Genomic DNA, 13440 nt, shown 5'->3' with positions numbered 1-13440 from the left:
CATTTCCACCAGAGTTTTTATATAATTTCAGGTGTTTCATTTTTAGTTCGACTTTAATTGTAGTTCAGCGGTTCTACCTTCATTCAGGAACATTTCATTTATGCCCCTACAACAAACTGAGGTGTTGGATGTGAGTATGAAGTAACGACTGGTGTTTTAACAGAATTTGATGCCGCACACCAAATGGAAATTAAACCCCTCTACGTTTCTCAATGTGTGTCTGTGGTCCTTTACTGACTCAGTAGGTGCAGAGAATAGTGTCAAACAGTTGTGTGTATAGACTATGCCACTGGTCAATAATCTCGGTCCTGGACTTGCCTCAACACACCTGCCTGGGTGTTTCAAGTATACCTAGCAACACCTTGATTAGCTTGTTCAGGTGTGTTTGATTAAAGTTGGAGCTAAAATCTGCAGGACACCGGCCCTCCAGGGACAAGTTTGTAGACCACTGCACTATCCTGTCTCAAAACACGGCGAAAAGTCCTACATGATGGCAATAGTTCATTGCTGTGTTTTACATGTCTGTACTGCACTTCAATAATGCAACTAAAATAGGCATACACTGAAAAAAATTATTCAAAGATGATTCCTTGGATTTACTCAATTTTTTTAAGTTAAGTGGTTGTAAACAATTTATTTGGGCTGAATTTAAACAAACAAATTAAGTTGAACATCGCTCAATTTAATTTGTTTGTTTAAATTCAACACAAATAAATTGTTTGCAACAGTTTTGCATGCAACACTTTTTTCAGTGTACTCCACATGTCTTAATTCCATTCCTGTTTAGTTCGATTATGACTTTAGTGGGATTAAGGTAAACAAAAATTGCTGTTTACACGGTGGATTCTCAATCAGAGTATTGTTTTAGTTATACTAAAATCGCATTATTTGTGTCCATGTACTGTAAACATACACTGAAAAAAGTGTTGCATGCAAAACTGTTGCAAACAATTTATTTGTGTTGAATTTAAACAAACAAATTAAATTGAGCAATGTTCAACTTAATTTGTTTGTTTAAATTCAGCCCAAGTGTATTGTTTACAACCACTTAACGTAAAAAAAATTGAGTAAATCCAAGGAATCATCTTTGAATAATTTTTTTCAGTGTACTCATTGCGATCGTTTTTAAAGACAGCACTGCATTTGCATTCGGAGTTCAATCTCCTTAATGAGCAATATCATGTCACCATAACAATGTCATACAATAAAGTATGCTTCCATGTCATTATTTAAAGTCCAGTATTTGACAGTATAGTGGAAAAGCAAACAAGGACAGTTACTTTTACATATGACATATTGCATAGTCATTAGGAGCACAGGCGTGTTTTCCTGGAGGAATGGAAGATGAATTACATTGGTGTTCCCCTACACACTTATGTAAATTGTGGAAGCATGGAAAACAGAACTTTTTAATCATAGTCAAATTATTCAGCTTTGGGCAGGAAGTGTATGTTTTAAATTTACACAAATGACAAGCATGTTTTCTTTTTATGCATCACTTCTCTCACTCTCACTAAGAGTCTTGTGCATTAAACAAAAAGAACTGTCATATTTTATGTGTTACTATTTATATCATATATTTTTTAGAAGGAATTACTCCAATTAATCCCTTAGGTTATGATTGGTTTTTACTTTAATAGTCTGATCTAAGCTTAAAATATTATATCCACTATATAACTTAATAAGGTATGAATAAAGCATGTAAAACTGGCCTAAGCTGGTCTCCTAGGCTGACCAAGCTGAAAAGTGCTCAAAACCTCATTAAAACCACCCAAGAGACTAGAAAATCATCTTAAATTGGTTTAAGCTGGGGCTTTTAGCGGGGTTTTGCTTATGTGTACTCACCTGAACTCCCAATATCCCAAAAATAATGAAGAAGGCACAGCAGATGACCACAATGTTTCCGATAGGCTTGAGAGACGACATCAATGTCTCAACAACCAGCTTCAGTCCTGGAGCTCTGCTGATCACCCTGAAAAAAAAAAAATCAAAAACCACAACAGAATTAAGCAAAAACACTGTATTTACATTTTAAAAAACACATACTTAATTTGCAGAATCTAACTACAGTAAACATTAGCATGCTTATATTTAATAATGTTTAAAATGTACATTATTCAATAATTGTTTATGTATTGAACATATAAAACATGACAGTAAAGATGTTTACAGTATCACAATATACTATAAGCTTTGTAATTCATGACTTCAAAAAAATGGGCCAACAATTGAGTTAAACACACCCGGCCCTATCATACACAGTGCAATAAGGCGCAAAATGTGTATGGTGTGATTTGTTGCTATTTTCAGACCAGTGCAACCCTAATTTTCCTATTTTGGGCCATGTTGTTTAAAAAGCAAACTCATTTGCACCACTTTGTGGACTCATGGGTCTAAAAAGGAGGTGTGTTAAGGCACATTGTTGGTGTGTTGCTATTTTGAAGAACTGAAATAGACCACGCCAACCAACTAAAAGCTGGTCTAAAGTCCAGCACAGAGTATGTTAGTTATGCGCCTATGCAGTTTCAAACGCTTACATATTGCTTAATCCACACCGAATGTACAGCAACACACAGATATATTTACATATGAAAAACTATGAATTAAAATGTTACAAAAATTATTATTTTAACATAAATATAAAAACCACTACCTCCATGCCTTTTTTCAGTTCATTCATGACAATTTGCAATTGTGTAATGTTATTATTATTATTAGCAGTATTAGTTATTATTTGCATATTTGTATTATTTTTAATAATAACAAGTTTAGATTTGTCCACCTGTTGGGTTTTGGAGTCGTATGCATCACTATACAGGGCATAAGAATAGAACGTGTGTTTGGATTTGACCCCACTTCTTTATTGTTCATTTATTCATTTGCTGGAAATTAGAACTGAATTTAGAAATAGTTTTGAAACTAATTTTTGCCTTTAACAAAAGAAATTAAATATGTAGGCTGATGGATGTCTTCAGTACAACTTCCTTATCCATGAAAGTAAAGGAGTAAAGTAAAGAGTAAAAGTAAAGAGGCCAAATGGAAGAGACTCATTCTTTCATGAATGTTTTAATGCATGCTATGCTCAAAACACACCCATAACTCATTAAGAGAATAAGCACAGCTCTTTTAGACTATGCACCAGGGCGCAGAGTGTATTTTTCCATCCTAAAAATAGCAAATGTGGATTCAAACACGACCTTAATGTTTTTGCACCATGCGCTTTAGACTTTGCGGCTATATCTTTAAAACAGATCCCACCTTAGATCAAATGTGATGCGCTTTACTTTTTCAGTAAAATCTCAAAGAGCTAATTAAATATGCTTTCCTAACTACGCATAATATTGCAAGTCACACTCAGAAAGGGTCCATAAACTGCAGTTCTTACCTGGCCAGTGTTTGAATAAATTTTTCCCATGCATTTACTGACCTGTCATTAGTCAGCTTTCTCTACTCTTGGCATTTCATCATTGCCGCAATTACTACCTCTTCTAGGAGTGAGTATGGCAATTACCAGCAAACATTTCATGCTCTAGCCATTATGCTAAGCAACCGCAATGCAATGCTGCAGAGAAACTTTCTGTGCTGCAAAGAAAGGAGACAGTTTTAATTAAACCGCCGGAATAAAGATGAAGCCTAATTATTAACGGCAAGACATCCGGCACAAAACCGCACCTGTCAACCTCTGCAGAGGGTGGCACACACTCTGACACAAAGACACCTGCTCACAAAGCCACACACAATAGCTCGTGTCATACAAATACACAGCTGGAAAAACAAGTCAGCTGTTTGGGGGATTCACACAGGATGTGCTATTGTGTTAATAAAAACAAGTAAAATGTGATTAAACATCTCAGCATACAAATGACTTTCACAACGCATAATTGTGACAGAGCGGGCCTTCGAGAAATAACTACGTGGGGGGGGTGGGGCAGGGGGAGGGGGGGGGTTGGATGGGCTGCCAAAATGATGGCTGATTCGATAGCACTCCAGTGCACATTATGTTTTATTTACAGTACTGGCAGGTGAAAAACAGTTCACAGCCGACAAGTGCCCAAAAACCAAAGTATCAAAATGACAAAAAAAAAAAGAAAAGAAAAAGCATACATTTGGGTTTGCGCGCTACATACACTACATAACTTGCGACTTGGTAAAAAAGCCATATGTTTGGAATTTGGCCATGGTTTTTATAGACCAATCCCCAAGCGGCAACCTCCCGCTCACCCTCGGGAGGCCAATACAGAACTAACTAAAACTGCAATTCATCAATTCACCTTTGGGGGCTGGCTCCAGAAAAAGCTAGATGTTTTCTGACTGCAATGATAAATTGTCGAATTTTACAGCTGATAAAAAAAAATACTTACAGCCTGCTACAAAATATGGTTTTGGTGCATAAAGCTAATATTATCGTTCATGACAACTGTGAGGGGGGTGAATTTTTTACAACGCATCCATTTCGTTTTATTAGATTTTATTAAGTCTACATAATTAAGGGCGTGGCCACTTGGGTGACAGCTAAGTCTCGCTGTTCGATGTCTCATCACCTCAGCTGATTCCGACTGATTAGTCGCTGAACTCTGCAAGTACATCATATTTTTGTGTTGTTTTATGTGGCTTTACACAGTCAGCTGCCTTTTGGAATTATTTCCTACAATTATCAGATAATATGGAATGATGTGCGCACTTAATTGTGCTCACAAACCGTTCAAGTTGCCTCCATTTCTCAGGTGAGTGAAATTATATACTTTTATGCCATATCTATAAATGTATTTGTTTTACTTAAGATCATTGATCATTTAGAACTTTCTTTAAAACTGTAATGCACTCCAGAATCTGACAGATTGATTAGCTGTAGGTTCTAGAACAGTCATCTGAAACGTTATCATTCAGTGTTATGCCTGGATTTCACCTATTTCCTTGTATTTACTAACACAAACTATATTTTAAGTGTTTGAAAGTAATTCATGTTTTCCTCCAGTAGAAAAACATCATAAGAGCAATGCTTAGTGGCTCAATGTATTACAACAGTGTTTTTAAAAGTCTAAACACTTTATTGATATAGAAGCACATGTGGTCAGAAAACACACGAGTCGCGGGTAATGAAGTATTAAGCGTTTCTCCCAAAGAAAAGCCTGTCTAAGCAAAATGCTAGCAGGCATTCTTAGCTCCACTGATGCTCCGCCACTTTGCCCTTATTTGGTCACCCCTGGTGGGTGCGATGGAGTGTGAACAAAATGCCAAAAGTTGGCCATGCCTACTTGTTCCTTCATTTGTGCTCTTCAGAATTCATGGGTGACCTCACCGATACTACGTCCACATCTTTTACAGTCCATGCCAATGCCCCACTCTTTCTGGGACATACCACTTACTGTAGCTGAAATTTTAGAAAGTACATGTAATCTAAGGAAAGATCTTCATTGGTTTGACAGCATATGTGTTGCAAATTCTCACAACACAAACAAATAAAGAAAACGTGCTGCATTTGTTCACAATGCCACACTGCGCAACGTTTTTGGGTCCCCTTGAAACATTTTCATTGTGTTCCGTTCTATTTGCATGTGTTGTAAAAACATGCATTGTTTATTATTAATTTGCTTGCATTGTGAAAAAAAGCAGCATGTTTTCTTAGTTTGTTTGCATTGTGAGAATTTGCGAAATGTATACTGTCAAACCAAGGAAGATCTTCTCGTAATTTATAAACGTTTTTGTAATTGCATGTGGTTTCTTAAATTGCAGCAAGTTAAGCTATCTTGGCCATCGTAATTTTTTACACAAAAACTTAGCATATAATTCTCAATCAAACATTCACGCATATAATTGAATAAATAAATAAATAAATAAATAAATAAGGATTTGTGGCGTGAACAATATATTTGATGCTCCTGTCTACTGAATACCTGCCAACATTTGTCCCGGGGGTGGGGGGGTTGGAAGGGGGTTAGGTTCGGGGGTGAGGTGTCTGAATAACACTGTTACTGTGTACTGTGGTGTTAGTAACTGAACTACGGAGCGTATTTCGGGCAGCTGCTTCTATCGTACCCTATACCAAAGTTAGTAAACCCGGGGGTTTCATAGACTGTACCAAAATGGGTTAAATTACGGCAATTTTCTGGTAGAAATAACAAAACAGAAGGGTGGCGAGTGTTGGCAGGTATGGTCTACAGTTAGATAATAAATTCTGAAATTTCACACACATGACTTTTAGGCTCAAAAGTTTTCAAATTCAAGCTGAATAGTCAAACTGTTTACAAATAAGCCACAAACCAATTTGACAAACAGAACACCAAATGGTCATGGGGCTCAGGAATAGTGCATTTAGACCAAACTTATGTAATGACAACCATAACCTGAGGTCACAATTTCACTTTCAATTTCACAACTTCACCGGAAGTGCCTCTCAGTACCGCGACACAGCGTGCACATGACAGTTAAAAGTATCACACACCAGATGCGCACATTTGCATGATATTTAACACAAAACTAATCAGATGGCGCTTTGTTGAGCGGCAGGAATATGAACAGTGTCCTGAGTCGTGGCTGGCCGCCACGGACAGCTGCTGACTTGCGGTGCCAGTGTGTATACCCTGATAGAAACCTATGTTTAGAATTCTAAAATGCATGGCACTGCGTAGCTGCATGGTGCTCTGGCACCATGCCCTAAAGGCATTTACAAAGTTTCAGGCCTTGTAGTCAAATTAAATGTCAAAATACACCATTAACTTTGTTTACTGTAATGAGACTATCATTTTATCATGCTGGTAACAATGATGACAATTATGTTCTCATCAGCCATATCTGCCATTTTCTAACTTTTCCAACATAGCTTGTTGCTTTAACATTCACCAAATTACACTCTAGATTGTCTTTTGAAGACCACACACCATAAATATTGTGAATAACACAAACAAATCTATTGGAAAGTTTGTCAAAGTGAATGTTGAATCTGTTTTGGTGATTTTTTTGTTGTTGTTATCATGGTCACTTAACGTTGATCACATCAACTGCTCCACCTATTTTTCAAAAGTGATGCAAAATTAAATCCTATTAGCAGTGATCGTATTCATAATCATATACATATTTTCACTAAATCATCTTTAAATTAATCTAAGTCACATTTATAGAAACCTACAATTAAAAATGACAGTGCCGACAGATTCAAGTGCAACTTGTGTCTGTGAGAACAGCCTATTACACGTACAAATGATACTATACGTTTCTCAATAAGGAAGCCAGTTTTAATCTAGGCCTTGTTTATGCTGAACTGATGTTAATTGGGCAGGATGAGGATGCATTGCAGTAACACTGTATAGTGTGAGATGTTTATGAACCTTCACAAACAAACACTTCAAAAGTTTCTCCCCTCTGACTGAAAAATAAAAGCCCCATTAGTCCCCATATGGTGACAGTGATTTGTTTCTTCACTGCAGCACTGAGCGAAAGTGGCAAAAACCTGATCTGATCCTTAGCTTTGATCTTCTTAAGAAGTGTGCTGTGATTGTATCAGTGTCTGAGGATGAAGAAAAGGCCATGTTTAAAGAGACCAATCAGGTTTAGTCAAAGTGAGAGAAAGGAGTCTGCCAAAGGGAGAGCAGATAACCGTCTTTTGTTTGTCAGAATATCTGTGTGCATCTCTCACAAGCTCAAGCGTATTTATCAAAGCTCACTTCGGGGATTTCAGGTAATACCGTAAAATCAATTATGGAAATGTCAAACGATGAGAAGAATCAATATGTCTAGACCCACGCTCATCTTTGACTGAATAAGTGAGGGACAATCCAGTGAAATGATATGACCTGCTCACAGGGAGAAATGTTTTCTTAAAATGAACTATAAGTCTCATTTTAGCATCACAGAGTAAATATTAAGTTTACATTTAATAGTTTGACTTATTGACTTATTTTAGATTTCATTTTATTTATAAGTTTTAATTTTAGTTGCTTTGTTATTTGTTGTTTTATACATTGTTGTAGTTTAAGTTGAACAAAATGGAATTGAGAAATATTTTCCATTTTTAGCTAAGGTTATGAAATAATTATAATATATTACATTGCAAAATATCATAAACAAAAGCAAAAAAAAAATAAAATGAAAATAATTGTTATTAATAATAATAATAAAAACAACAACAACAATAATAACAATAATAATAATGATAATAATAATAAACACCTTAATTTTAATTAAATTATTAATGTACAAATATTAATAAATATTGTAGTATTATATAGTAATACTATAATAATACTGTAGTAGTATACAGTTGAAGCCAGAATTATTAGCCCCCACTGTTTATTTATTTTTCCCCAATAAAAAATAATTCTTACTTCAACTGTATATGTAATAATAAACAGCAAAGAAATATGCTGATATTTTTTAAAGCGTTTTCCACCCCTCACCAATAGAGGGTGCTAGCGCCTGAAGTGTTGTGATGCTTTCAGTTCAACAGACATTCCACTACACAATGAAGTTGCATGCTTACATAATTAAACATGTCTAAAATGTGATTGAGCGATTTTGTATCTATACACAGTCTAAAAAGAGCAAAATACATGTTCATCAATGTAAGTATCTGAGGTAACACCATACACTCTCAGAAATAAAGGTTCGCGAGCTGTCACTGGGGTGGTACCTTTTCAAAAGGTACACATTTGTACGTAAAGGGTCCATATTGCTTCCTCAAAAGTATATATTAGTACCTAAAAATTTTAAGAGGTACACTTTGGTACTTTTTAGGTACTAATATGTATCCTTGAGGTATTAATATGGACCTTTTAGGTACACATTTGTACCTTTTGCAAAGGTACCACCCCAGTGACAGCTCGCATACCTTTATTTCTGAGAGTGCACTGAATGATTAGTACGATCATCATTTAGGTATTGTTCTAAAACATTACTGTGGTAAACACCATGACATTGAAACAAATGGAGCTGTTCTTGTTTTTTAATGTGATGCTGATGCGACACTTCTGGTTTCTGGAAACATGTGCTATGGCTTCATTTTGAAAGTCTTCAGAAAAGCTGAATTTCTCATTTTCATCACTCCAATCCGGTCTTTGTGTTGTGAAAGGTTTTAATAAATAAATAAAGAAAGCAACAATAAGTAGAGCACTGAAGAAACCTCTTATTCCCAGAACACACAGTCACGTTTACATCCTGCCTGTAATTAAAGGATGCTGTAGTTGGGCTGGAACCGTCAGTTTGGAGGATTCAAGCTGTGTGCTCCTGATACACACGTACACACACTTTCTGAAGCTTTATACATGCTCTCAAGTCTTTCCAAACTTCTATGGCTGACTTTTCAAAATATTTACTTATTATTTATTTGACTTGTACTGGAAACAAAAGTAAAAATGATTATCTCTCGGAAATTGATAGTAGACTTAAACAATGATAAATAAAAGCCAAGTAACACTGATTTAAATGTGAATTTAAAGAACAAAAAAAAAAAAACTCTGAAATAGTCTTTTTTTAAATAAAACATATTTTTTAAAAACTTGTTTAAAATAAAATAGTTTAACAGTGTGGCTTTAACACACCAGGGTGAGTAAATAATGACTGAACAATTTCACTTTTTTTTTGCTCTAATTCCATTCCTGCACACTTGCATTTTCCAGTAGAATTACAATTTCACTATAACACAAGCAATTATGTAAAAAAAAAAAAAAAAAAAAAACAGACAAAAGTCATCTGGAGTCCGGATTAAATCTGAACGAGCCAATCTGTCCTTATTGTTTTGCTGGAAATCTTCCTCTCAGTAGTTAAACATAGCTGGGAAAAAATATTTCAGTCAAGCATGGCTACATTAGCTTAACAACTGCCTCAGAATGGACATTCATTGTCAAAAACTCTGCACTGTAATTAACCTTAAGAAACGAATGAGAGCAACCAATAACACAGTGATACATTATGTCAAGTTGTTTCCATTGGATGAGGTCAAGCAGGACCTTCCAGAAGACAGAATAGAGTGATATCAGCGGAGAGATGCTGGCGTCAGGTGTTTAAGGGAGGATCTGTTCCTCTGGGACATATAGACGGTGCAGGATGGATGGTTCTTTATGCACGTGTGAGATTAATTTAGATCCGTGAGGGTGATGTGCAGTGCAACATACAGTGCTGGGCTTTAAACTGCGGGTCAAAGAGTTGATGAATTTACAGAGTGCACACATCCCCCTTAACACAACGCATAAATCATCCTGTCTGAAGACTGAAACGCACACACCTCTGTGTAACATTGCCATTAATAGTTGATAAGGATAACACACACATTAATCCATCCAAACCGAATGTTTCACATGAATAAATGGGAATATAAACGAGTTGTACAGCTAATTTCGATTTTGTTATTATTTTCTTACTTTCAAGTCAATGTAAATTGCATTATAAAATGAGCTATTTTGAAGTATGTTTATGCTGCTCAAAGCAATATAATATAAAAAAATATATTTACTACACTGAAAAATATTGTTAATTAGATTTTACTGATATTTTTAGTGGTTGCAAACAATTTATTTGGGCTGAATTTAAACAAACAAATTAAGTTGAACATTATTAAATTGAATTAGTTTAAATTCAGCTCATATAAATTGTTTGCAAAAATTTTTGAAAAATCTTTAAAAGGACTTATTTGCCTGACTAGGTAGTCTGATGTAAACATTAAACTACGCTTTGGATTTTATTGCATTTGATGTAATTGCTGATTAATATTGGATATTGCATTGATAGAAACAGTTGTACAAGATGTGGAGAAAGCAAAAATAATTATGTACAACTGCGCACAGCGATAACATCACAGAGAGAGTGCCAATTTTTGCAAATATCAGCACCATTGCAAAAAAACAAACAGACATCTGCCTTATACGGACAAGTTTTTTAGGAGTAGTTAATACTAAGTGGCTTACATTTTGCACAAAATAACTCTTGATTCTATTTTTCTCCATTCATTTCAACATGTTCTTGCTGCAGTCTGTAGCACGATGATGTAGTGCATCAGGTCTAATACATAGTTGACATTGTATCACCCACACTACTGTGATGATTGAGTTTAGGGTAGGGGTAAGTGCAGACTTTAAAGGTGCCCTATAATGAAAATCTGGGTATACCAAGATTTAGTACAATAATAAGAGATCAGTAAATGGACATACTGTGAGCCTAAGAGACCATTGTTTCCTCGTTCTCATGTAAATTCCACGAGTGTAAAACCCCAGTGGACATCGGGCCAATCAGAAGACAAAACAAACTGTGATGAGACTCATGGGCCATGCCCGCCACATTTGCATTTATGCCTACTTTAGGTCATTCATCCGGATCTGACGAGCAAACACGTCATCAAGAGAACACGACTCATATTCAGCTCTGAGATCATAAAAAAGCACTGAAATCATTGATATACATGCATCAGGCTACGTTTGATACGCAAAACGTTTTCTAGTTATACAACATTCATAATTTTCCTCCCTTAGTTATTTTAAGCGTATATTTCACTTACTATGTATGTGGGTCTTTTATTTTGACAACACGAGCCCCAAATCTTTTACTGTGCGTTACTGGATAACGACAGCACAAAACATGCTTTAATATCACCTCAGGACGCAAAATGCAAGATTTACAATTTACACATTTATTCATCTTAAAGAGACATACTTAAAAAGACATACTTTTGTTAATTTATCAGGTTTATTGTGAAATTTGATGTATATGTTTCAACAAACACATGTAGACGGCTGAATTGTGTCAAATCACTCAGCTCAACTGTCATATGTTCATGCAGAGGTTGATATTAATTCCTGGCTGTTTTCTTCAATCAAAATACAATGCGATACATCTCTATCACTCTCTTTTGTCAAGTTTAATTACACTTTCACCTTTATCCACAACAGATCTGGTGTGCAAAATAGGTTACTGTTACCCTAATTGGGCTTATATTTGTCTGTGTTCAGCGCACATCATGCTCTCTCTGTGTGTGTGTGTTTTGTTATTGATTCATGCCTCATTTCCACTGAGCGATACAGTATGGTACGATACGGGTCACCTAAATCAGGCTTGGTTTGGTATGATTTGCTATTTATTTACCTTTGACAATGTAAACAGACAAAAATGCATACTGTACTGCTCCAAAAGACAGACATGTGCTTTATTCTTAAATAAACCAGTCATGTGAACAAATCAATAGATTAGATAGGCTCTAATTCACTATACAAATTCAAAAATATAACAGCATATTTTATATTCGTATAGTAAGGAATTATTTAAAACAAACAATAAGCTAATAATATTTCTACTTCTTTTTTGCATCCTAAATGCACTCATATTACAGCTGAGCTTATACAAACAGTGAAAACACTGATAAATGCCAATTCAGCTCCTTCCATTCGGAAAGAAGTAGAAATTCTGTGTTTTATGATGATACAGGTTATTTATTGCGAATAATATTTCATTTTTGAAATATTAGTAACATTTTTGAATTAGAGCAGCTTGCATGTGACTTGAGTGTGAGCAAACAATAGGCAAATTTGTAATTTTGGGGTGAGCTGTCCCTTTAAGTTCAGTGCACGGAGTGGTCCAGATACACATGTGGTCTGGATTACCCTACCCTCCCAGAATTCACTTTTGCCGAAGTAGCCGAGCCCGAGCCCACGCTGTGGAGACTTTTTACAGCTGTCTTTGCCTTTCTTTTCATTTCAACTTGGACTTCACACAGAGGTGCATTAATATAAGGTCTGTCGAGGGAAGGATCATGAAGTAAAACTTTCAAAAGGTGTTCGGCGAAGCAGAGGCACGCATACACACACACACACACAGTAAAATTCTCTGAAGCAGAGCATTCTGGCAGCTCAGTGTGCGAATCTTTAAAATGTTCAGCTCGAGGTGAAAACACAGAGCGCTTCATGTTTAATTTAAAGGGCATTTTTTCCTCTCTGGCTGCTCTACATTCTCTGACAGTCAACTGAAGCTACTGTCATTAGTTATAATGGGACCTTATCACACAGACTGTTTAAAGGTTAATTCACCTTATGTAACAACGCCACTGGTGGATAAATTCAATATCCGCCTGAATAAAAACATTAAAAGAAATGCAGGATTTGTTTCACATACTGTTCATCGTCTATAAAGGGATACTTGGATCTGCATGCACTATTCAGCAGCAGTGGAGTAATAGTGATGCTCAGAGGTAGTAACATCAATCATGCATAAGCTGTTTTAGAAACCTGGTGAAGGACTGTATTTAAAGATTTGCTGGGATACTTATTTGTTGATCTTTTAAAATACCCCAGCTTTATTTGTCCAGATACAGCTCAGCAAGCAAGCATGCTTTATCAGCACACATTTAAACACAAATTAGATGCGAAAAAACATGATTAGAAAAACATGGATTCCAAAAAGAATTAAGTAGATGCAACTTCTGAACTGCTAATAACTTCTTATAAAAATAGTGCTGAAGAAAAT

The 13440-nt window shown here is 35.7% G+C and overlaps 1 protein-coding gene across 1 annotated transcript in view; it reads right to left on the bottom strand.

Annotated features, from left to right (window-relative positions):
* cacna1g (calcium channel, voltage-dependent, T type, alpha 1G subunit) overlaps nucleotides 1-13440 on the bottom strand; it is a 219791-nt gene that overhangs the window by 67733 nt on the left and 138618 nt on the right. Inside the window, exon 21 of the mRNA XM_056470083.1 lies at nucleotides 1846-1972. Coding sequence (XP_056326058.1) covers nucleotides 1846-1972 — 127 coding nt within the window. The remainder of the gene's footprint in view (nucleotides 1-1845; nucleotides 1973-13440) is intronic.

This window comes from Danio aesculapii, chromosome 12 (genome assembly GCF_903798145.1).
Source record: "Danio aesculapii chromosome 12, fDanAes4.1, whole genome shotgun sequence".
Classification (NCBI taxonomy): Eukaryota; Metazoa; Chordata; class Actinopteri; order Cypriniformes; family Danionidae; genus Danio; species Danio aesculapii.
Note: the sequence above shows the minus strand (reverse complement) of the source record. Positions and strands in the feature narration are given on the sequence as shown.